This window comes from Neopelma chrysocephalum, unplaced genomic scaffold (assembly GCF_003984885.1).
Source record: "Neopelma chrysocephalum unplaced genomic scaffold, ASM398488v2 Primary Assembly neopelma1_97065, whole genome shotgun sequence".
NCBI classification, from domain to species: Eukaryota; Metazoa; Chordata; class Aves; order Passeriformes; family Pipridae; genus Neopelma; species Neopelma chrysocephalum.
Genome location: NW_020925707.1, coordinates 1,703,999 through 1,728,517, shown reverse-complemented (window position 1 = coordinate 1,728,517; position 24,519 = coordinate 1,703,999). Strand labels below are relative to the sequence as shown.

The following is a 24,519-nucleotide window of genomic DNA, read 5'->3' as shown; positions in this document are numbered from 1 at the left end:
ATCTGCCTGGAACATCTGAACACTGTCAGTGTTCTTATGGTACGTAGTATTATATTAGCCTCAAACTAGGGAACATGCAAATAGACTTTTCAGAGAATCTAGGCTGACACCATTCACATAGAAGGGATGAAGAACTATCAATCATTTATACTAGGGATTTCAGAAAAAGACACATTTGCAAATGTCCAAGAAGCATCAAGAAAAACATTGTTATGCTTGCTCCTTCATCCAATATATTTATGCAAATAAGTCCCACAAAGGCTGTAGTTTTGGATAGTCCTGAGAGGAGCAGGCAGTTAGACTAGATCCTTATCACTCCCTTCCAACCCGAGATATTCTAGGATTCTAAAAAGGGAGTCAACTTTCAAGACTTAAGAGTTGATGCAGGGTGATGTTTACTACCTGCAGTGCCAAGGGACTCGGGATGGCAACTTTGCCTGAAAAGTGAACAGAAATGGTGTGTCAGGGGCAGAAAGGCAACAGCTTGGCTGATCTTTCTAGGAGGTCTCTTTCTGTGGAATCCTTGCCAAATTTAAAATTGTTCTCCCCAAAATAAACCTCCTGAAGAAGTGCTGAAGCCACATCACCCCCTCCTGTGTGAAATTCTTAGCACAGCTGTCCTAGTCTGCACGTCCTAATGCACACGCTGCTGCCCTGGAAGGCACTTAAAAAAGCTTGCCTCATAAAGGGAATCTTATAAATATTTACACTGCACTTCTATAATAATATAAATATAATAATGGCCCATCTTCGTGAACGAAGATTTGGGGAAAGGTCTTTTACCTTTCCAGCCTGCGCAATGGATTTTTTAGGTGAGACACAGCCTGCGCTGAACTGAGCCCACCCTTTAATCCTAAGGTTCATCTGCCGGGGCCAAGCAAGCTTGGACAATGGCAGTGAGGTCCTCAGGACGTAGGTTTGTTTAGAGTGTCCTTCTCATAGATGGATGGCCACACAGGGCTAACGACCTCCATCAGGCCAGGAGACCGGGATTCGAACCCGTGGTCGCAGCAGTGAAAGTCCTGCACGCTAACTACTAGGCCACCAGGGGTCTCTATATTTAGGTATACTGCTACTACAACAGTGACAAGGCTGTGTTAAAATTATTTTGTTTAGAAATCTGTAAGGGAAAGCAAACAGCAGTAAAGAGGAACCCACAGAGAGAGCAGGCTACAACATTCTTTGAAATTACAATTTCTTTAAACAGAAAAGTGGCAGCGAATGGATGTGTTTTGACTCCATAAACTTGTGGCTAGAGCCAACTTCTCCTTTCACTGGCCCTGGGCACAAACCCAGCATAATTCCACAGATCTCAGTAGTGTAACTGGAAGCGGAGCTTGCCTTTAGAAGGCAAGATATGAAACAATTTCAGCAGATAAACAGAGGTTGGCTGGAGAGCTGTGAAAGTGGGAGCAGTAGTTTGTTTCAGTGGCCTCAGGAAAAATTCACTTAATGCTTCTGGGTAATGCAAAGCTTTGAAAACCTGAATGTTTAGATGCCTTCTGAGAACTCTAGAGAGACATGCAAGCGTCAACATGCTGCTATTTGTCAGTTCTTTTAACAATAGGAAAAAAATAAAATCAAAATATATATACATATTGTATTACCTGGTAATGGCAATCCCATGATGTCTTCTTGACCCAAGAGGTACTTAGATGTGAGGTGAAGCTGATACATAAACCTACTTAAGGGAGAAAAATTACTGATGATGAAGATACATTTGGGGGAAGGGAGTGTGTAGTGAGAGCTTGCAGGCTTCAGTAACATGCAAAAAATTACAATTTCAGGAAAGTGCAGAGTAAGTACCATTTAATAGCAATGGAGTCACAGCTCTTACAAGGTAAGCAGTACCTTGTAGAGTCCAGGATGGATTTTTTTTTTTTCACTCTTACTGCTAGAATAGCACAATAGAATCAATTAAGGTTGGAAAGTACCACCAAGACCATGGGAGTCCAACCATTAACCTAACACTGACAGGTCCAGTATTAAAAGATGTCCCCAGGCACCACATTGACACAGTTTTTGAACACTTCTAGGGATGATGACTCCACCATTACCCTGGGCAGCCTGTTCCAGTGCTTGACCATGTTTTCAATGATGAAATTTTTCCTAATAGCCCGCCTGATCCTCCCCTGGTGCAAGCAGAGGCCGTTCCCTCTTGTCATATCAACAGCTGAACGGAGGCTGTGGTGAGGTGGGGGTCTCTCTCTCCTGCCGTGCCTGCAGTGAGGGGACCAGAGGAAATAGCCTCAAGCTGAAACAAGGTAGATTAAGATGATTAAGATTAAATATTAATTTTTTTCTGTTAGTGAGGTCAGGCATTGGAATAGGTTGCCCAGGTGGAGTCACTGGACTGGAGTCCTGGGGGTGTTCAGGAGGAGTCTGGATCTGGCGCTGGGTGATGTGGTTCAGTGGTTTAGGGGTTGCACTGGCAGTGCTGGGCTGACGTTGGGCGCGATGATCTCAAAGGAATTCCAGCCTTGATTATTCTGCGATTCTTTTTAAGACCACGAGCAGCTTGACCCCTACACGTAGGCAGCCGCTGCGCTGGTGAATCTCTCCACAGCCCCCTGCGTTCCCGTCCCTCAGCGGCGAGTGGCTCCCTTTGTTACCGGATGGCCCCGCAGCTCCCTCCGCTCCTGCTCCCGACCCCTCACGGCCCCGCCGGGGCCGCAGCCCGCGCGCAGGCGCGGAGGGGCCGCGCAGGCGCGGAGCTTCAGGGCGCGCGGGCGGCGCTTCCCCGGGGCGGGCGCGGGCCGAGGCACCGCGCGGGGCGCTCGGAGTGGCCCAGCCCCCGCCCAGCCGGGCATTGTTCCCGGCCCGACTCCGCCGGGAAGTTTTGGCCGCGTCCCGGCTCCGCTCCCCGCCGGGGCGGGGCGGGGGGCCGAGGCCCCTTTGTCGCCTCCTCCCCGGTGTGCGGCGGCCCGCGCGGGGGGCGAGGCTCACCATGATGGCGGCCGAGGCCGCGGGGGAGGAAGGCGGCTCTGGAGGTTCGGCCGGGACGGCGGTGGCCGGGGCGCCCGGGGAGCCGGGGCAGTGCCTCGCCGTGTGCCGGGGCAAGGCGCCGGGGCCGCAGGGCCCGTTCCCGGCCGGCGGCGGCCCCCCGGGCGGGCCGGCTTTGTGCTCCGTGCTGGGGCTGCTGGAGCTCGGCGCGGGGCCCGCCCCTACGGCCGCCGATCCTGGCACCGCCGGCTTCCCCCCACTGCCGCCGCCGCCGCCGCCGCCGCCGCCGCCGCCGCCCTTGGTCGGGGGGCTGGGGACAGTGGACGAAGGGGACTCGCTGGACGGGCCGGAGTACGAGGAGGAGGAGGTGGCCATCCCGCTCAACGCGCCCCCCACCAATCAGTGAGTACCCGCCGGGCCTGGGGAACGGGGGCTGCGCCGGGGAAAGTGTGTGTCAAGCGGCTGGAAGTCCCACAGAAGTTCTGCCTCCCACCCACCTCGCCTTCCCTCCCTCTCTCGGTTCCGCTTCAGCAGGAAGGCTGGTGCACCGGGACACTGCCCGGGGAGCCCCAGCCCGGGCGAGGGACACCCGCTGTCCGCAACCCCGGCGGCGAGCGGCGGCAGGAGAGGTCGGTCACCGAGAGTTGGTGTTCCAGTGGTGATTGGGATCAGCTCCTAGAAAAAAAGTGCGCTCGAGTTAGTTTTTTGCAAGTTTTCATTGCGATAGTGCAGGCTGCCAGGAAAAGTGAGCTATTCCGGTTGTGGATTAAACTACCTGTCGGGGAAACTTTTCTAATCTCTGGTAGCGCCTTTTCCGTAGAGCCATAAACTTCATTTTTTTTAATAAAAGGAAAAAAAGCTAAACACGGCATAGAATACTTAATATATCATGTAATCATGTTGTATTGCATTGTTTTCTACTCAAAAACGTAACGCTTTTCTTTTCCATTTCATATACGCACACAGCCAAAGTAATGCGCACGTTTGGTCTTTTAAACAATTTAGGCAGTCTGGAACAATGGATTTAAAATGGATTAAATTCAGTTCCGTATTTTAAAGTGTTGACAGGGGATATTTTTATAAATGGTGTCTAACTGTCTTGCTGCTCAACCAATTTAAAATAAAGTTATTTTCAATTAGGTGATGTTTGGAGAGAGGAGACAATTGGAATAAATTGTAAACCTATAGTTAGGTTTTATTGTATTTATCCATACATTAGATTAATCAGGATTCCTGCAGTTCTGGTAATAGAAGGGATCTTGCACTAGAGGCAGACTATTTCTTTGTTTATATTGTGTGAAATATAAGATCAGATAATGTTATGTAGAGTCCATGTAATTAGTAAGTACTCTAAAAGCAGTCTTTGGGTTTCACTATAGAAAATCTGCAGGTTTACACAAAGTACTTATAGAGCTTGTATCAGAACAAAAAATAGCTGTTTTCTCCAATAATCTTACCAATTCTCCCCAGAATGAAATTGCTTCAAAGGCTTACATTCTTTCATCAGTGTCTATAAACATGTTGTTCCTGAAGCTATGGCAAGTATACTGGATAATGTAGGGAGTTTAGATACAGTTATCTTTCAAGATATATATATATGTATAGAGATATATATATATATATATATATATAGGTCAGAAAGTTAATTTAAAAACCCATCTGAATTTTGGGGTCCTTCTTAAGTTCTCTCGTAACTCCACTGTCAGAGTCGTCTTCTGCATTGTCCCATACTTTCATGATTTCAGGAGCTAATGTCTTTGTATGTAGAACATAAACTGTAACATTGTAGTATTTTTTTAAATTAATCTCTCTAACCTTGATAGGCTTTCTGGCAGTCCATTATTTTTTTTTTAATTCCTGGACTTGTAGAAGTTTTTAATTATTAAGGCCTTGCTTTGTGAAGACAGTCTTTGAATAGTCTTAAACTTGTAGAATTCCTTAGTGAGCTAGAAATAGGATTAGGCAGATTTGACAGAAATGTGGGAAATAGAAGCATGTAAAAAGCAAATGCTTTTCAGTCTTGTGTTCCAAGCTGATGAGGTACAGGATTCTGCTTTTCTGGTTTTCTCTCTGAAAGTTCAGACTGCTTTTGTCAGACCTGGCTAAGTTCCTCAGCAAACTGAGGGAAAAGCCAAAAAGCAAGGTTATTGGCAATATTTTTGGAAAGCAGGGTAATTATTTATGACCAGTCACTTGTTTGATACTAAATAATTGTTACCACATTGACAATTTTGAATGGGTTTTGCAGTCAGAATATTGTCTTCTGAGTCATGTGCAAGCGTGATGGTTAACTTTCACAAAAGAGGATGTCAGGTTTCTGACAAGAAGGACAGGCTAGGGGAATACTGCAGCCCTGATTTTGTCTTGGCTCAGAAGGCTACTTACCTTATTTAAAGGGTCATTGATGTTTATAGAGCACCAGGGCTTAACTCTGTAGCTCTAAATGTTTTTCTTTTGAAGATTCTTAAATACAGAAATAGACAAGAAGTAAAATACACTTAAAAATTGATTCAGAAGTTTGTGCCTCCAAATATTTAGCCTTCTCCTTTGTAGTTTTTATCCTTGATGTGTGACTTTTCCATAAAAAAATTGAATTGGCTGATTATTTAGAAGCTTTTTTCCCTTTCATTCATCTCTTATTTATTCTATGCAGTGTCAGTTTTTACCATCCTCAGTTAAGTCATACAATTGGCATATGTCAGTAGTAAATTCTGTCTTTTCAGTCCTGCTTTTTTATTTTGGAAGTGCCATTTCTTTGTAGTTATACCATCTGCTTCTGTGGAGTTGAACTCTTGATTTAATACCAAAGCCACAGATCAGTATTATCCATCATCACATACAAGGAAAGCTCCAATGTAAGTCTTTAAGAATGGAAATTGATCTTGAAATTTAAACTTGTGTTCAATTTCTCCAGTTGGATGTGATTGCAAACTGCTGTTCCATTTGTTTAAATATGACTGCCAGCTCCACCCTTTCCCACTTCCTCCTAATTCATTCAGTTTTTATAGGAGGAATGCAGGGTGGCTTGATGGATAATTCCATGATTCAGTCACATGGTTTTGTCTTAGTTGCTTATAATGTGTTATGGTTACATCAGAAAATTAAGAGTGCTCTTCACTCCTGGCCTTGCTCTATGTGATACAAAATTACTGTTCTCCTCTATAGGAATGAAAAGGTGTTAATTCTTTTATAACTGTGACAACTCACTAGGCTTCTTTTGCTTCCCATGGACATACATCATGTTTCAGGATTTGCTGAATGATTGATTACTGACTCCAGGGAGAACTATCTGGTAAATGTCACTGCTGGTTTTTTCAGGTTCATACTACAGTCTTAGATTAGACTTTTAAGTATAAAATAAAAAAAATTAAAGCATTCTTCACAAACTTAGACACAGCTTTATCACTTCTTCTTCTCCTAGCTTGTTTTACAATTTAAAAAAAACAGACAAAGCAGACAAAAATGCCTGAACACAAAACAAAATATGAGTTCCCAGTCTCCAAGTTCTAGGCCATAAAGATGTTATAGACAAATGCATTTTTAAACATGAAAAAGCTTTTAAGTACCGTAATGTTGACATTCTGTCTTTCACAGTGAGTAACGTGAAGAGATGGGAAGCGAAGCAGATGCAAGTTCGGCACTTCCCATCAGGATGCTGTAAATATAGTTTGTTCTGGGAGGTCAGGATATGTCCATCTTTGCTAGCAAGCACCTAATGTGCTTAATTTCCTCTTGTCTTTTTCATGTATCTAAGGAACATGTTAATGTTAGTGCTTTCTTTAATTTTGGAGCAGTGGGAGAATGTGTTACATATGTTAGCATGTTACACATCCTCTTTATGCATGAACTCAAAATCTCCCAGTAGGGTTGATTTTTTTTTTTTTAAATCTTTGATCTGGAGTGAAACTGACTTAACTGTCTATTCACTGTGTGTGTGTTTTCATATTTTTCTGGAGCACAGCAGTGGTGTGTTTATGTTGCAGCTTAATGCTAGGTGGGAGGCACAGGATGCTAGGAAATAAAATGAGCAACTTCATGCTTGTTTAGGTCATTTTTTCCCCTGCTTTCTATCCCATTTGCAAAGCTTAGTGACAGAGGCTGAACTAGTGTAAGGAAATGCCCTTGGATTTAGTGAATGAGTGCTGGTTCAGTTATTTATATATTTGATTTAAAATCTTAGTTGACAATATTGATTTAGATCCTAGTGTAGCATTAAGGTGCTAGGAACAGTTCTAGTATTCTAGGAAAAATGGCATTTTCATGTGATGTTTTTTAAGCATTAGTTATCAGTTTGAAATGGAAATCGGTTGAACTGTGAAAGTGGTCAATCACACAAAATAAAATAGGCTGTCAAAATAACACCTGGTTAAAACAAATCTTGCCCAAAGCAGATGTACTCTTACAATCGCTCTTGGTGCCTCTTGAGGCAACATAATGAACAAAAGAGCTGAAGATAGAGGTGGGTAGAGAAATATTAAATAAGCATGGATTGCATGAAAATAGAACATTTTTCCACCTGAACGTAGAGTGAAGTTCTAGTATCTTCACATGAATGTTGGAAGTGTCAAGTCCAGAGTTCTGCACCATTTGTTTGTTTCAGAAGATCATGAAAAGAAATTTTGTTCTGAATAATGGTGAAAGGCCCTTTTAGAGACTGATGAATGAATCTGTTTCACTGGAAACTGAGGGGAAATAATGTTGGCGTGTTCAGTTAGGTACTGTATTAAAAAAAAATTGTAATGTGATATAAATTGATTTTGGTGTATGAGGTTTCTTCTCTTTTTAGCAGTTAATGTGGTTAGCAGTGAATATTTTCCTTTTTAGGTAATGAATTTCTTTATTAATTCCTGTTCTCTATGGCAGGGAAACACCTTATTTTTCTCAAGTTGGTGGATAATGTACTGTTGGGGCTACTTACAGAACAGACCTGAATATAAATCTGTTTTTAGTTCTGGCTGAATGTGTGGTATTAGAAGTGTGATCTTCAATGAGTGGTTAAACACAGTGGGGCAGCATCGTACCTAACCCCATACAGGAAGTGAAGCTGTAAGTAAACTGAGCATGTTGGTTACATAGGTAAATGAAAGCTTCAGATAAAGAAAACCAGAAGAGGGACAGCATTTGAAGCCAGAAAAAGTTTGAGGAGGATTTTTCGATAGTTTAGTCAGTATTTCTAGTTAACATCAGATGATGTCATTTTGTTTAAGCAGTGACGAGAGTCTCTTGACCTGCTCTTTATTTACGTTTTATTTTGTGTCATAAAGTGACTCCCAGAATATCATTGTGGGAGTTCCACACTTCATCAGTTGGCCTGCCCAATTGAGAAGCATAATATCATGCTGTATTTCTTGATCTTTTTCTTCTAAATATTTTATGGCTGTGGAAAAAGGAGGGACACAAATTTTACAGTGGGGGAGTGGGTCTCTTCAGCATTGGACTCCATCTGTTGATTCAGCCAGAATTCTCGAGACTCCCTTAGTCATTTTCCAGTTTCTTACATACCTATCTTTCTCCCTTAACAAAACCAAAAAAAACCTTGGTATTTGTCTTGCTGGTAGACACAATAGGAGAGAGGAGAAGAGATCTTGATTTAACATGGTCTTTGTGCTGCACTGAAGTATTGCAGTATGGATTTCTCAGTGTCCCTCCAGAGTACAGTCAGTACAAGTAAAATGTTATCAATGCTTGACAAGGTGTAGATACTTGACCAGGTTTATATAATTTTATATACTATATAAAGACTGAAGGTAGTCTTTAACAGTTTTTGTTTTTACGTAAAATACCTGCTTTATCACTCTGGATAGCGATAGAGCAGAAAGAAGTTTCTGTTATTACTTGAGTCTGTGTATAAATTTTGGTTTGTGCTGAAGGTGGTGAGGAGTCAGAAAGGATTTATGAGGGGAAAATTGTGCTTAACGAACCTAAGAGCCTTCTGTGATGAGGTTATTGGCTTGGGAGAAAGGGAGAGAGTTTAGCTTAACTTTAGTAAGGCTTTTGACACCTTCTCCCATAGCCTCCTCACAGACAAGCTGACAGTGTACAGGTTAGGTAAAAGGACAGGCATCTCACTGAAAACTTGTTGAATGACTGGGAACAGAGGGTGGTGATTACCAGCACAAAGTCCAGGTGGAGGCAAGTCACTGGAGGTATTCCCCAGGGTGCATCCAGGGGCCAATACTATATAACATTTTGATTAATGAACTGGATGCTGGGACAGAGTGCGTGCATCCTTAGCAAGTTCACAGACAATGCAAACCAGAGAGGAATAGCAGCTGCACCAGGTGGGTGTGCTGACATCCAGAATGATGTGGACAGGCTGGAGAATTGGGCTGCAAGGGATCTTGTGAAGTTAAACAAAGAAACTGCAAAGCTCTGGCACTGGGGAGTAGTAACCCCAAGCACTTGGTGGGGCAGAGCATTTGGAAAGCAACTCTGCAGAGAAGGATGTGGGCATCAGGACATGAGCAGAGCCACCAGTGTGCCCGCATGGCAAAGAAGGCTGATGTTGTCTTAGGCTGCACTGGGAGAAGCGTTGTCAGCAGCTTGAGGGGGATGATGCTTTCCCTCTGTAATGGTGAGACACATCTGGGCTGCTGTATCTGGTCCTGGGCTCATCAGTACAAGAGAGACATGGACCTACTAGAGAGAATCCAATGCAGGGCCATCCAGGTGATGAAGGGACTGAATCATCTGTTAGATTAAGAGAGGCTGAGAGAGCTGGGACTGTTCTGGTGGAGTCTTGAGTGGATCTTAAACATGAATATAAAGATCTTATGGGATGGGATGGGATGAGATGAGAGAGCCAGACTAACCTCAGTGGTTACTGTGACAGGTCAAGAGGCAATGGAGACAAATGAAAAAACTTGAATTTCCATCTAAATACAAAAGAATTTTTTTTTTTTTATGGTGGAGGTGGTCAAACAGTGACAGAAATTGCTGAGAGTGGTCATGGAGTCTCTGTCATTGGGAGATGTTCATAACTCAATGGAACAATGTCCCTGAGCAACTGAATGTAGCTGATCCTACCTGTGCAGGGTGTGGGGGGGCAGGGTTGAACTGGATGATCCCCGGTGCTTACCTGTGGTGATGCTATCTAGATGTATAAAAATACTGTTTATAGTTGAGGATCCATGTTACAGACGTATTTGATGAAAGTCGTTCCTTGAAGTAGTCAGGAATAAAGTCAGGACAGTAGCTAAGAGGGAAGATTTGTAACGAAAGTACAAGGAATATTTGGGTTGGCAAAAAGAGTATTTCATTACTTTCTATATAGGCATATGTCTTAATTTCTGCTGTAAAAGCACAAGAATTTGCCTTTTAAAAAGGGTCTTTCTAAGCCACCTAACAGTGCTATTTAAATATTTAATAACATGTTTCAGATAATGTCCTGGTTAGAACGGCTGGGACCAATTCATCCCTGGATGGGTGTAACCCAAAACTGTGTATTCTATAGCCTCCATGCCATTTCCCAAAAACTGCTGTCAGTAGAGGCCTGCAAGGTGGGAAGATGTTCCTGTACCCTTTTATGGAATTCCCCGCTCTGATATCCTTATATGGAATTCCCCGCTCTGATACCCTTATATGGAAGAGGGACTGAGCACTCCCGCCTGAACTGGAGAGTATATAACTGGGAGTTTCAGAGCCTTGCGACTCTCTCGTGGGATCCAGAGGAAGATTGCAGACCACTGCCTTCAACTAGATTGCAGACCACTGCCTTCAACTGGACTGCAATCACCACTTCTGACCAGACTGCAGCAGCTCTCCCACCAGCAGGTTTATCCCCTCTCCCTTTGCTTTGGACTTGGGGGTGGGCCAAGGTACACCACTTTTGTTCATACCCCAGGGTGCTGGGTATACATTTGGGTTTTGTGGGTTAAAACCAATTGTCTGTCTGTATAATTGTACTTATTGCATTATTTTAATAAATTGTTATTCTGACTTATAAATCTCTCTTTTGAATTGAGTTCATTTTCCCTTGCTGGTTAACTTTTAAACCAGCACAGTTACCTACCATTTCCTTCTAAGGTATGTTTTGATTACAATTGGCTAGCATGTAGAAATTAATGTATACAAACAAATGTTGCTAGATTAATTTTAAAGCTCCAGTTGTATTTCAGGAATGGAGTATTGAGGTCTCCAGGACACTTGGTGGATCCAGTGGGTGTAATGGTAAGGTAGCAATCTGGTTCTTATGATGATCAGACCCTAAAAAATTCATTTTCATGTTCAAATTTCGGTATTTTCAACTGCTTCTCAGGCCACCTTCTCACTGAATCAATTGTTTTGTTAGTGTTTTGGTTTTTTGCCAAACTGAAATAGCAATAGTTGTTCATCCTCAAGTGGTAATTGTTTGGGTTTTTTTGTGAGTATAAAGTTTCATCAGAGTTGGGATATATAGAACCAAAAAATGGCTGTGGTGGGGGAAAAAAATGTTTTTCCCCCTGGAGTTAAAAGAATGGTAACCCCCGAGGGGGTGGTGTCTCTTGGGGTTGATCCAATCAGCACCCCTGCAAAATTTAAACATATCACACCAGACTGGAAAAAAAGATTGATGAGGTAGTTGGAGAAGAAGTGGCCATGTTTTAGGCCACGAGGGGAGAAGGGGCAGGAGCCCTGCTGGGGGCCACGGCCCCCCCAGCCCCCGGCTGGGACTGCAGAAACTCAGAAAAAGTGTTAAACTGGACCAGGTTCTGTGGCAAAAGAGCTGAGGGAGTCTTTCTCCACTGTGAATGGGCAACAGAAGCAGCGGCAGAGCAGCAGTGAACGGAGAACTGTGGCAGAAAGCCAGGAAGATAAGAAACAAGCAGCAAAGATGGCATGCAGCTAAGCTGAGAGACGCAGAGCTATCTGACGGGGAGAGAGAGGACTAAGCTCAACAAAGACAGTTTTGGGATAAGAACTGAATCAGATCTCCCCAGACCCCTTTAAGACCCCTCCTAGGAGGAGGGAGTGAACTTCTCTTTGATGGAAGTCCTAAAATGCAGCATGCAACAGAGAGAGGAACTGAAAAGCTCATAGACGTCCTGGAAGCTGGACCGGGATGGCTGGACGGAATGCGGAGGAGGTGACCTTGTCCCGCCCCTCGCTGCTGCCACACTGGCAGTTTTGAGACAGAGCAAAGGAGCTCTGATAGAACACTTAGGGCAAGGACTGAACTAAAAGCTGCCCTAAACGTTCTGACCCAGGGGGAACTTAAATCCCCTGAGGGACTGTCACGAGGACCCCTGCACTTCGTGATATGATGTGGTGAAGCGAGCCTTGTCCCTGCTTCGCAGTCCACGGGAGAGAGAGACCTTCGATTGGAGTCAAAGGGCCGAGAGGGGTGAGAGGAGACCCCCTTGTGTGTAATGGAAAGAGATCCAGCTACAACAACTCCAGCTACGACTGCTGCACTGAAGAAGAAAGAGACTGCTGCCCTAAACGTGGAAAGGATCTTTCCTTCTTCCCATCTGGACTTTAATTGGAGGGAAAAGAGATTTGATCCCATGTAAATACTGCTTTATAGATAGTTAGAATTATATATATAATGTATTATAATATTTATTTGTGTAATAATTGTAATATAATTCCCTTCCCCCCATATTGAGTCTTCTGTTGTGTCTGGAAAAGCCCTCTCACACTGGGGTGAGTTGTGGGAGGGGGCTTGGACTCGGAAATTGGATTTTTGGGGGTCTCAAACCACCACAATGACCCAGATTGGGAGGGACCTTGGAAGATCCTGTGTCCCAGCCTTTTGTGGGAAAGGGAGTATAGCTGAGATTACCTATCATCCTGTCCAGTCACATCTTGAAAACCTCCAGTGAGGTTTTTCTTCCTCCTGAGGGAGTTTAAGTGAATAACTTTAACTACTGGAACACTGTGATGAGATGCCCCTGAGCCTTCTCTTGTTCAGAGAGAAGGGGCCAAGCTCATTCTTTTGTCACAGGGCAGGTTTTCCAGCCCTTTGTTCATCTTTTTGGACCCTCCTTTGGGCCCTCTCCAGTCTGTTCACATCTTTCTTGAGTTGTGTGGACCAGAACTGGACACAGTCCTCCAGTGGCAGCCTCACAGCTGCGTGGAGTGGGATGATCACCATCTAGGTTTAGCCAACCTTTAATGATCAATTCAGGAATCATATAGTAATTATGTGTAAATTTGTGTAAGATGTTTCTATGAAATTTTGATCTCCTTCTTTATTGTTACTATTTTTAGCCCACCTCTTGCTTTCCATAAAAATGTGCATATGTATGTAAATATTCAGCCATGTGTAGCACATGCACAATAGGATATTCAATCTATGCTGATTAGATTTTCTGTGGTTATTTTATAGATAAATTGCATCATTTTCTATATGTAAAATTCAAGAGTAACCATAAACCAATCAATGTCTTCTCAGTATTGCCATCTTAGAGTTAGCACCAGAGATGTTACGAGATTCAAGCTTGGATACTTGCATAATTAAAAGGGGTGGTAGAGAAGTGTCTTTATTCCTCTAGAAGCAAAATGTTACCAAGCCTCTGTAGTAATCATCTCAATTATTCAAGTCTAGAAACAGGGTTTTTTTCCTCTTCTTAGTTGTATACACAATTTTTTTATGTCATGCCATTAGATTTGTTGTGTATGGGTTGTACTCTTGATATAGTTTGGAGCTGGCTCCCTGCCAAGTCTCCAACCCTTACTACAAGAAGTTCCTCCCCTGCCACCCCAAACCAAGGGAGAAGAGGGAGAGGGAAAAAAACAACCGAGAAACCGAAACGAGAGAGAGACAGCTAAAGCAATATGTATAAATATCAATATATTTACACTTATATACAATTGAAATATATATACAATTTCACAGGGAAAAGGGAAAGGGGAAGGGAAGAACAAAAACCAAAATAATATATATATATATATATATCCCGATCAGTAGCCCAAGGTCTATCAACTAAAAGAATTAGCAAAGAATATCTTACTACTCTCCTCGGGACAACGGAGAGTCACGCTGGAGTGACTGCTGGCAGCCTCCGCTTCCCAAGGTCGACAAGGCCTTACCAGGCCTCACTCTCCAAGTCGACAGACTCAACAGCAGGGAGATCTGCACCTCCAAAGCCGCCGGAAGGAAAGAGAACGAAGGCCTTTCCTCCCTTCTTCTTATTCCCTGGCTTACGTAAAAATCGTAGGGAATACCGGGTAAATCTGGGCACTTCCTTGGTTACAAACTGGTCACCAAGGAAGGCCTAGGCCAAACTACCACAACTCTCCAGGTTATATTCCCCCACTGTTGTTCCTAGCGCATGTGGGAAGTTTTGGACAATGCAGTTCAGACACTGCATTCCTCTTTGATTTCTAGTATATAACTGTCAGGGTTTTCTCATTATAGAAGCAGTTATCTATCTGTGGGCGTGACACATCTCTAGAGAGGCAATCCAGCTTGCAGAAGGAGGTGAGACTGAAATACAAAACCAAAACCTGTGCTTTGTTAGTGAGAGTGAGGTGGAAGGAGGAGAGAAAGGTGAAGGAGCCTCTGGTAGATTTAATGAGGGTAATGGCTGACAAGTTAAACAACATCTTAGAATTTCCTTAATTATTGTAAAAAAGTATCTGCTTATTTGTGTAGTAGTATTAACATTATTTCTTTAGTAGTTACTCCCAGTTCAAACAGAAAAAGGTGCATTTTTGACTTGAGGCCCCAGTTAACATAGCATGTAAAAATGGGAAGTTTCTAGCTAAAACCTTTAATGAATTCCGGAATTCATTTCCTAATCTGATCCTTCAGTAGGAAAAATGCAAGCTGTTTCAAGAGCTATTTGTCATCAGGTTTAGCTGTATTTCAGTTGCTTATTGGTGGCTCCTGCAAAAAATGAGATAGGCAGTCAGTCTTTTCAGTGCTGGATATTATGCTGTTGTCACATCTCTGTCTCTTAAAATTATAGCATTGTTTGCTACAGCAATTGAAACTTTTAGAACCTTTCTGCCCTTTATAAAGTTATTTAAATATATTCTTCTTCTACTGTATGCTTATCTTGCTTTTTCATCTTTGTGTAGTCTCTTTGTTAAGACATACTGAGGTTTTTGGTTGATCTGTTTTGTTCATCTCAGAGCTCCTTTATCTTAGAGGTGCATCCATTTTAGTATATTTGCAGATCTTTTTCTGGTAGCAAGTCTTTTGTGATGTGGAGAGCTGCAAAGACTTGGTCAAAAATTGGTAACTACTGAATAGTAACTAACAAGACAGGAAGAGGAGGTGAATTTAGTAAAGTCTGACTGAAATTTAGTTTAAGCTCTACAAATTATGTGCATAAAGGCAGTAATCAACCTCAGATCTGATGGAGATGGGGGATAAAGTGCTAAAAGGCAGAGTCTGGATACAAATGGTAAAGCTAAGAATGCATTTTAGGCTGAGAGAAGCTGTAAGACTGAAATGAAACTTGAACAGTGAATAGGAGCATTGAATCTTCAGATGGAAGGCTTGAGGGGAGAATGGTTGATGTTAACAGAATAAGAAGACATTCAAGATGTTTTGTTGTGTAATTTTCTCCTTTGTCTTCATGAAATTGTCCTTGAGACTTCTGTGTGCCTTTTGAAATTGATGATTTTCACCAGTTCTAAGTAATCTTTGCTATTTTGCTTCTAATTGGAACAGAGCTCATAGTCTCAGATGGTGGTAACAAGAATCTGTAATGTGTGAAAGGCACTAAGGCAGTGTCTGAGTTGCTAAAAGGGGGGCTCTGACTGTGACTCCTTCAAGTTCTCCGTTGTTCTTAATGGGTTTTCTGGAAGCAGCAAGTTATGGCTGAGAAGAGCTGTGAGTGGAATGGATATGGCATTTAATGACTTTTTTTTCTGTGCACCCTAGCTTTTTCTAGATGGAAATAGAGAGGTCTGCAGCTGTTATCAACATCTGTATTTGTACTAAAATGCTGAAATTCACTTTTACTCCCCTTCTGCAATTTATCTTTTATTGTCTTGTCCCTAACCTACTGTGTTCCCAAGTAAAAATTGCAGTATCCTGTAAGAGCAGAATCCTTTAGTGGAACAGCAAAGCTTCATACTTGCGTTTCCCACATGTAAAAAGGAAATATGTAAGTAAAAGGACTTGGTTGTACAATGTGACATGCTTCCACGCACAATAGCAACTGACTCCTTCCACATGGTAAATTCACCATCTGCTACCTCTTTGTGAGCAGCCTGTGTCTTGCATGGGCCTTGTGTGTCCATGTTGGGGCCAGAAGCCCTGTTGCTGTACTATGGGCTTGCTGAAGGGATGCAGTGTAGCTGCAGTCCTGCTCACAGCAGAGAGTGCTGGCTGGACCTGATGGGACTGGTGTGGCTGGCTGTGTGGTACTCAGCATCTTCCTTGGAGCATACGAAAATTTAAGGATCTGTTATTTGCATGCAGACCAAAGGTAACATCTCTGACCAGTGCAGCTTATTCCATGAGGTTTATGATTTGGCATGTGGCTGTCAACCACTGGATGTGGCTGTGAATGTAGTGTAGGGACCATTCTCTTGCACAACTCTGTATTCCTCGGGTTGATGCATAAGCTGTTTGTGATATTGTTGTGTCTGTGTTCTGTCTGCTTGCTGTCATTAAGATCCTGATATATAGGGTTGGGGTTTTGAACATAGTGCTTTTGATTTAAACTGGCAGATGGAAGTATTTTCATGCACAGTTTTTGGCTGGTTTGTGAAACGTGGAAGCCTATTATTAGTATTCTCTTAGAAGCAAAATAAAAAACAATTATGCAAGTTTATTAAAGCAGATAGTTAAACAGGTGGTCAGAGAAACAACCACCGGAATTGTGATCTGTAGTTGGTAGGACATTTTATAGTTGAATCATTTCATAACATTCTCTTACAAGGCTACTTATGTTTTCTCTTTCAGTGCTTGTTGTAAAAGCAACTGTATTGTTAGAGCACTAGCTGTGATTCAGAATGTCATTGAATTGTTTGCTCAAAACACAGTGAAAATAGTGGATTGTCAGCATGTAAGAAGTTGCAAAGTTAATGTTAGAAATACACAAGTGTTCCTAGGTAGGACTAGGCAAGCAAGCAGAGGGAACTAGAAATTATAGGGATCTTTTCATTTGCAATGAGGGAGGATATACATCTAAGTGGTAGTGAATTATAGTTTTGAGTGCAGGCATTTGATAAGTCACAGCCACATGGCAAATTCATGTTTGAAGAGCAAGGCAAATTTTTTAAGTGATACCTTCCAATCTAAACCGTAATTCCTTTCATGAGACTTATAGTGCACTGTACATAGCACTTCCTTTTGCATCTCCTAAGAACCTGTATGGTTAAGCATTGCTTATGACTGTGAAAACATTAAACTTGAAGCTATTTTGGTTGAAAAATACTGAAGTTGTTGGTCTTGACTTACAAAACTCAGAGGGAGAGGTGGTTTCTTTTGGTGTATTTTTGCAGAAATAATGAGCTCAAGCTTCACTAATATACTTGATTGAAGGTTAAAACCAAAGAATCTGGGACTTTATTTCATTTCAGGAATTATGGTAGTGTGGTCATATCCTTCATAATGTTTGCAGTCTATTCTCTGATGAAATTACAAATATGGCAGGTTCTGTATGGCAGGTTCTCATTTCTGTTGTACTTTCTTTGGCACTGACTGTTGAATGGATCTTTCTGTGTAAGTGACAATACTGCATAAGTGTTCTTAACATTTTTCATCAGTGCTCAGTATGTTCATCAGTATTCACAGAAAAATTGATCTATGGATATATTTCAAAGCAAAAAAAAACCCCACAGCAGTTTAACAGAAGCATTAAGAAAATATATAATGCAACTCCTTAGCTCAGCACTTAATATCCTTAAATCAAATCAAATACTTCAGTTTTGTAAAACAGTCTTTACTGCTTGCATCATTACCCTCAAGAACTTTGATAGCAAAGTTGCAGAGTGCATCTTTCTAAAAAACTGAAAACAGGTGATAACTAGATGAATTATAAGACGTGCACTTCTGACTATGAAGTCTTTCAACACTCTTAGATTGTATATTGCTTGAATAAACTGGTTTTGTCTAGTGATAAAACTCTGCTGTCTGGAAAAATGTAGTTATTTCTTGACAAGCATTTTGCATGCTCTAATGGTATCATACATGCTTGCACTTGAGTGTGTATCCTGTTCTTTAAAGATGTGTGCTATCTACAGAGGCTTCCTGAGGATGATGTCACTTGAACTGTTCTCTGTTATCATTGCTCAACACTGACTGCTTTGCTGCAGTTTGTATTAAATTTAGGGTTAATATCTCTGTGGGTACTGCTATGTAGAGTAATTCGTGCATTACACTAATGCATAGTGAACTGTAAAATACGGTGTTTTTTCCATCAGAAGTTAATATTTCAATACCAACTCAGTGACACTGATTTTAGTTGCACTCAGAAGTTAACTTTATTTCAGAAAACAAACTTTTCCTTAAATGGGGGAGCAAATAATTTTTAACCTTGCTTTACCAGGTAATAAATGTTTTCTGGTAGGGTTGATATAAGATGGTTGAATGGGACAGAGTGCCTGTTCAGTGTTAGAGAAAGTGACCTCCCATATGTGGGCTATACCAATATATATATTGCTGTCACCAGCAAGGAGGGTGTTCTTCTTATTCAAAGCTTCTGGACTGAAAATTGGAGCACCCAATTTTGTGCTGTCGTTGTTCGAAATCCCAGTCCCTTACAGAAAAGTTGATTGTTTTGTTTGCGTATGATCCTGGCTTTTTTTTTTCTCAGTAAATTTTTTATTGGTAATTTCTGTTCTTACTAAGACTTCCACCTTCCTCATTTTGAAATTGTGCCTTTTTTTTTTTTTTTTTTAGTGTGGCACTGTAATACATGTGTTTCTCAAAAGAATTAAGATGATTTTTCTGAAGTGGGTGATAAATAGGAACAAATAAAAGCTCAGTAAACCTATTGTTAGTTTAAAATAGACTATATGGAATGTTGGTTTCCTTGAATTTCTTGATCAGGAAAGCTTCTTGGATCTCTGGGCAGTTTCATACTTCATGAAAGTCAGTCTATCCAGGAAAGCAGAGCCCAGTGGTGACATGTGCTGGGAACAAACTCATTCGAGTTTCACCTATGCTGTGCACACGGACAAGCAGAGTATTTTATCCTAGGTACTTCAAAATTGACAGTCTTGATTTTGTTTCATTTCCTAAAGGACCCTTCTGGGAGGGGAAGTATGATCCACTTTTTTGTGGACCATCTTTGAATGACAGGTTTCTGTTCACAAGGCTGCTGTAGCCTGGAATGGGATGACGCAGGATCTCAGTAACGTAACTTTGCCTGCAGCGGTCTTAAGTGCACATATACAACAGTGCTCTTTCTGGTTGAACTTGTTTTGATCAGGATGAGGAAGAGAGGCAAATGAGACCTGTATTAGCAAGCACATGGCTTTGCCAGGGTAAACAGTGTCTGTGCTGGTGCTGCTTCTACTGGTAAAATGATTTTTACTAGTTTAATCTATCTGATTTTTCTTTTGACAGAAGCTCTCAAAGCTTTGGCTTCCATTTTGTAGAAAAAAAATGCATCTGGACAGATTTTATCAACAGCTCAGCTATTAATTTTTTTTGGAACGGCAATCTGTGACATATTTGATATTCTTGCATATATTAGTTCAAAAGGTCATTTACATATCTCTTCCAAATTGCATTTTTGTGATTCTTGCAAGACATATGTGAAGTGTTAGAACTAAAAGGCGCATGATCTGAAATAGTGAAGTATTTAAATTGTCTAAAACAGTGGCTGTTTGGAAGGTGATGCTTTCTTGAATGTAAAAATTAAAGTTTGAATTAAGCATAGTTAGTTGGTGGAGCTAATGAATTATTACAGTATATAGCTCTGGAACATGCTGTGGCTTTGTGAAGGTGGTGAGAGCAATAGTTGGCCCTGTTTGAAAAGTACTCTCCATTGCTGCCTTTTTTTTTTTTTTTAAAGGAAGTAATATTTGATCATTTTGGGTAGAATGAGGGTTCTGACAAAGGCTTGTAAATGAGGTAAGGTGATTGAATGCTTGAATGATAACAGTAGATTGAAGTATTCTCTTGTACTTAGCAGTCTGTGATTTGCTATGCATAAGCACTTGTTTTCAATTGATAGGGTACACATTGTGATTAGGAAAGATGGCTTTGGGGCTGGATGGTGGTCTGGTGACTGCTGTCCCATTCACAGGCTTTGCTGCAGCAGTATCTCTGTCAGCTGATAAGCAGGCTGATACCATGCACTTCTCAGTTCGTGCTTTTGAAATATCCAGCCTGAACTAAAGCCTGTGTAGGCTTAAAATGCAGCAGTCTTCCAGGTCAGATCACTCACCTCTGTTCCTGTTTAAAATAAGCAAATTAGGGAGGAGAAAAAAACTGAGGATACATATAGACCCTCCACCTCTTAGGGTGGTTTCTTGGGAAAAGCAGGTTATCTGAAAAACTTTGCTGTGTTAAAAGTATTGTTTATTAGAAATAGGTAAACTTGGAGGTTAAACTTGTAGCAATGTAGTAACTTTGAAACAAAGCTTTGAAGTTACATCACTTTTGACTGAAATCTTTTGTTAGTTTCATAGGTCTGTTCTGTGAGAATAAACAAAACCCTTAAGTTCTAAGGATGCCCACTGTTACTCTTTTTCAGGTGGTATCATGGAAAACTTGACCGAACAATTGCAGAAGAACGTCTTCGACAAGCGGGAAAACCTGGAAGTTACCTTATTCGAGAGAGTGATCGGAGACCAGGTTCATTTGTGCTTTCATTCCTTAGTAAAACAAATGTCAATCATTTTAGGTGAGAAATAAATGTTTTATTTTGAATACTGTGATCCATTTATTTTTTGTTTCAGAACTTAGTAGGGTGCAAGCAGAAAACAATCATTGTATTATAATTCAATATTTTTTACTCTTTATGCTTATGTGGTACAGCTTTTTACTTATGTTTAATTGTTTTAAAATATGATGCTTAAAATTACTTTATAAAATAAAGAACAAAAGTGTCAGGAACCCGAAAATATCTATGCAGAAGCTAGTCTAAAGTGGTTTTGAATAGACTTTAAGCAACATACAGACTTCATTAGTCAGTCAAGGAGATCGTTTTGAGTCTGTTCCATAGTAGTCATTGTAGCTCGCATGGCATAGTTAAAGTGCTAGCACATCTGTTTGCTTCCTTAATTTGGAGAGGAAAAAATGTAAAAATAGAACCCAGGAAAAAAAAAGGAAGAAAAAGAAGAAACAAAAAGGTATTTAATAATCAAAACATTTTCTGGAAACAGCTTTCAGCATGTGTTAGAATTAGTTGTTCGTAATACAAGTAGCTCTTTATCCAGAGTGGTAACTTGGATTACTTTACCATTGTCAAACAAGTGTGCATTAGTAAGTTCAGTTATTCCTTGGTGTAAATGAAGTGTATTCTTAGAACAGCTTGAAGGTTAGTCAGCAAGTGGAGTGCTGCAGTGTAATGTTCCTCTTTACAAAATAATAAGGCAAACGCATTTCTTCAGCAGTAAAAGAAGTATTTGTCAGTTGTCTTGGACCTAACAAACAAGTCTGAAGCAAATACTTCTTATGAAGTTGGGAATTATCCAGAATACCAGTTTATGAGCCACTATGTGCATGGCTTGCAAATGTAGGGAGGTTTTGGTTGCATCTACTGTGTGATGAAGTGTGATTCAGAGGTCCTGATGTACTATTGCCATGAAGGCATAATTCTAGTAAGTGCAGACAGTGTGACACACAGATAGTACCTCATGTTTGCATCTTGCCGTCTGAGCTCTCAATTTCAGCTTCTCAGCTGTACTGATACACATAAGGGAACTGGTTCCTGTGTAGCAGTAGCAGAAAAGGAAACTCTGGCCGTACTTGCCTTCTAGCGTTGTTTTGGAGTCTTGGATTATTTTTAAGAGCTTCTCCTTTTGAAGTCAGTGTCAGGCAACTGACTGTTGGTTTATGCACCCCATAAAAGTGTTTCTAGCATCTTGGGTAGAAAATAATCTAATGATTTCCAGTTCCCTAAGAAAAATATTTTCAATCCTTGAAGAATCTTTCTTTCAGTTCTTTTGGTGTCCCTTGAAAGTTGTATACAGTCATATATGCAGCATGTTTTTGGTGAATCAGAGTGATACAATATACTTTGAGAGAATATATTTATTTTTAATTTTTTCCTTCAGAGTTTTTGATGATTACAGAAGTCTTTCTGTATTTGCTAACTCAGTGTTCTGAAGAAAGGTTTCATTTAAGCTTGATGAAATAATAATCCAAAACACTAAATTTCATTTGGAACCTAATCCCTATTGAATAATTTGCCAAGGAATCTTAGAGAAAATCTGCCAAAACACCTAGCTTGTGTCCTTAGAGTTGCATTGTTTTCTGACTCCTCTTGCAGTGCTATATGCTTATAAACTTTAGATTTAATCTCTGAAGGTTCATCTCTATGTACATTTTACGTCACTGTTTGGGAGAAATAATTTAGTTCAAACTATGCATTAAAGAATCTCTGCTTTAAGAAAAAACACCAACCTTAAATAATAATAAACAGTTCTTTAGGAAGTTAAGTTACTGAAATGATTGTGTAAGCTTTTTTCCATTAGTTATCAAATTTTTAATTTGAGAATAAAGGACATACTTTGATTATTCTGAAGTAATTTCTTAACGATTAATATGGATGCTAAGCTAACTGTAATGAAGGGACTAATTTTTGAAGGTATTAGTTTTCTGCATTATATAATCAAATGTAGTAATTTTTTGTTAAAATACTTTGCTACTTCATTAAATTTGTCTGTGATCATAATAGGTGTATGTCCTGTATGATACAAATAATAATATTGTTGTGTCTACCAGTGCATTGCTTCAGTTTTCCAGGACACTGAACACATTTTTCTCCTTTTAGTTTCAGTTAGTTCTGACAAATGTACTATCTTTTCTGTAAATCAGCACTTTCTTTAGATAGAAGACTGGTATATTATGCAATATATATCTGTAATTTTTGATTAAATATTCATTAGCTAAGGTTTAATTAAATGTTTATAGAGATCCTGTAATACTGCATTTTGCTGCATATAGGCACTGTTTTAAGAATCAAACATGATCCTAATCTCATTTTCTTTAAAAAAAAAAAAGGAAGCAAAAATTTTTCTAATGTCAAACTTCTTTTTTTTAATTAACAGGATTATTGCCATGTGTGGGGATTATTACATTGGTGGACGTCGTTTTGCTTCACTCTCAGACCTGATTGGTTATTACAGTCATGTGTCCTGTTTACTGAAAGGGGAAAAGCTGCTATTTCCAGTAGCACCTCCAGAGGCAAGTAGTAACATTTTATAGCAAAATTCTGAATTGTAACTTAACCTAAATGTTCTTAACTTTAATCACCATTCATAGTTATCTTTGGGAAAACCACTTTAGAAAGTTTCCTGTAGTTCTGCAAAGGCATGTGTGGAACTATAGGTAATATAAAATTGCATTTTTATTGATACAAAGTAGTGATTTAAAAAAACCCCACTATTTACTGAAAATATATAATAAGGAAGAAGCTAGAGGTGTTGCAGTTATCTCCAGATGTAGTAACAGCATTTTAAGTAGACAGAGATAAACAAGAAAGTGTGCAGATCTTGGCTAATAAAGAGCAGTGTTATAATGTAACCTTCACTGCTCTGTGGTATCAAGCGATGGTTTCAAAATATGCAGTCTGGAGATAACCAAGGTTTCTTTCACACGCCCATCCTTTAAACAATATAAGTAATTAAAATGAAACAAAACACTGCATAATATCCCCTGCAACAAAACCCAAAACCTAAATAAAGATGTTTCTAAATATTAAACCACTGGACATTTCTTCCAGTCTAAGTGAAAAAAAAGTTTAAAATGAGACCTCTCTTAGCTAAGTGTATGAATTATGCATTTCCAGCTCTCAGTGGTTTTGAACTTTGAAAATTCAAAACAGGCAGGGGAGATATAAGTGATGTTACCAGTCCTTTGCCTCAGAATAGCATAATGCTGGGGAGAAAGATTCTACACTATAGAGAAGAGTATTATCTTTGATCTCTCCTCTTACATTGTAGCCTGTGGAGGACAGAAGGAGAGTTCGAGCAATTCTACCTTACACCAAAGTGCCAGAAACTGATGAAATAAGGTATGTTTGAATAATAGTAGTAGCTGCAAAATTCTCAAGAGTGCTTACAAATACGGAGGATTTAAGTAGATGTTCACAGGCAGATACTGCCTAGCTGCATCTTTAAACTTAACACAGTTAGATTAAAGGATGATGCCTCTCTGTTCTTTCTTTGGAAATAACAATAAGACTTTTTTTTTCTCAGTATTTGTTTGTATTAGTTGTAAGGGAAGGTACATTAAGTTTATAGAAATAAAATTAGTAATGTTATAGTTTTGAAAAACCCTAGATTTTTACCAAAAAAGTAAGTTTGTGCGAAAAAATTCTGTGCGGAAATGCCTTATGTGAGTATGTGAAAGAAGTGAGCTAGGCTTTTTTCCTGAACTGCCACAGAACTGTTAGTAGATAAATAGTTCAAAGCAAACAATTCAAACCACTAGAAAGTGAACCTTGACTACTGATAAATTAAGAATAGGAAAAAAGGGCCTTTCAATAGAAGAGCATTTTCTGATTACTTAGA

General features: G+C 40.4%; 1 protein-coding gene across 1 annotated transcript in view; it reads left to right on the top strand.

Annotated features, from left to right (window-relative positions):
- The first annotated feature begins 2,947 nt into the window (after positions 1 to 2,947).
- The window catches only part of RASA1 (RAS p21 protein activator 1), a 54,789-nt gene continuing 33,217 nt past the window's right edge, over positions 2,948 to 24,519 (top strand). The window contains exons 1-4 of the mRNA XM_027671325.1: positions 2,948 to 3,345; positions 20,535 to 20,684; positions 23,056 to 23,191; positions 23,950 to 24,020. Of these exons, the coding sequence (XP_027527126.1) occupies positions 2,948 to 3,345; positions 20,535 to 20,684; positions 23,056 to 23,191; positions 23,950 to 24,020 (755 nt within the window). The remainder of the gene's footprint in view (positions 3,346 to 20,534; positions 20,685 to 23,055; positions 23,192 to 23,949; positions 24,021 to 24,519) is intronic.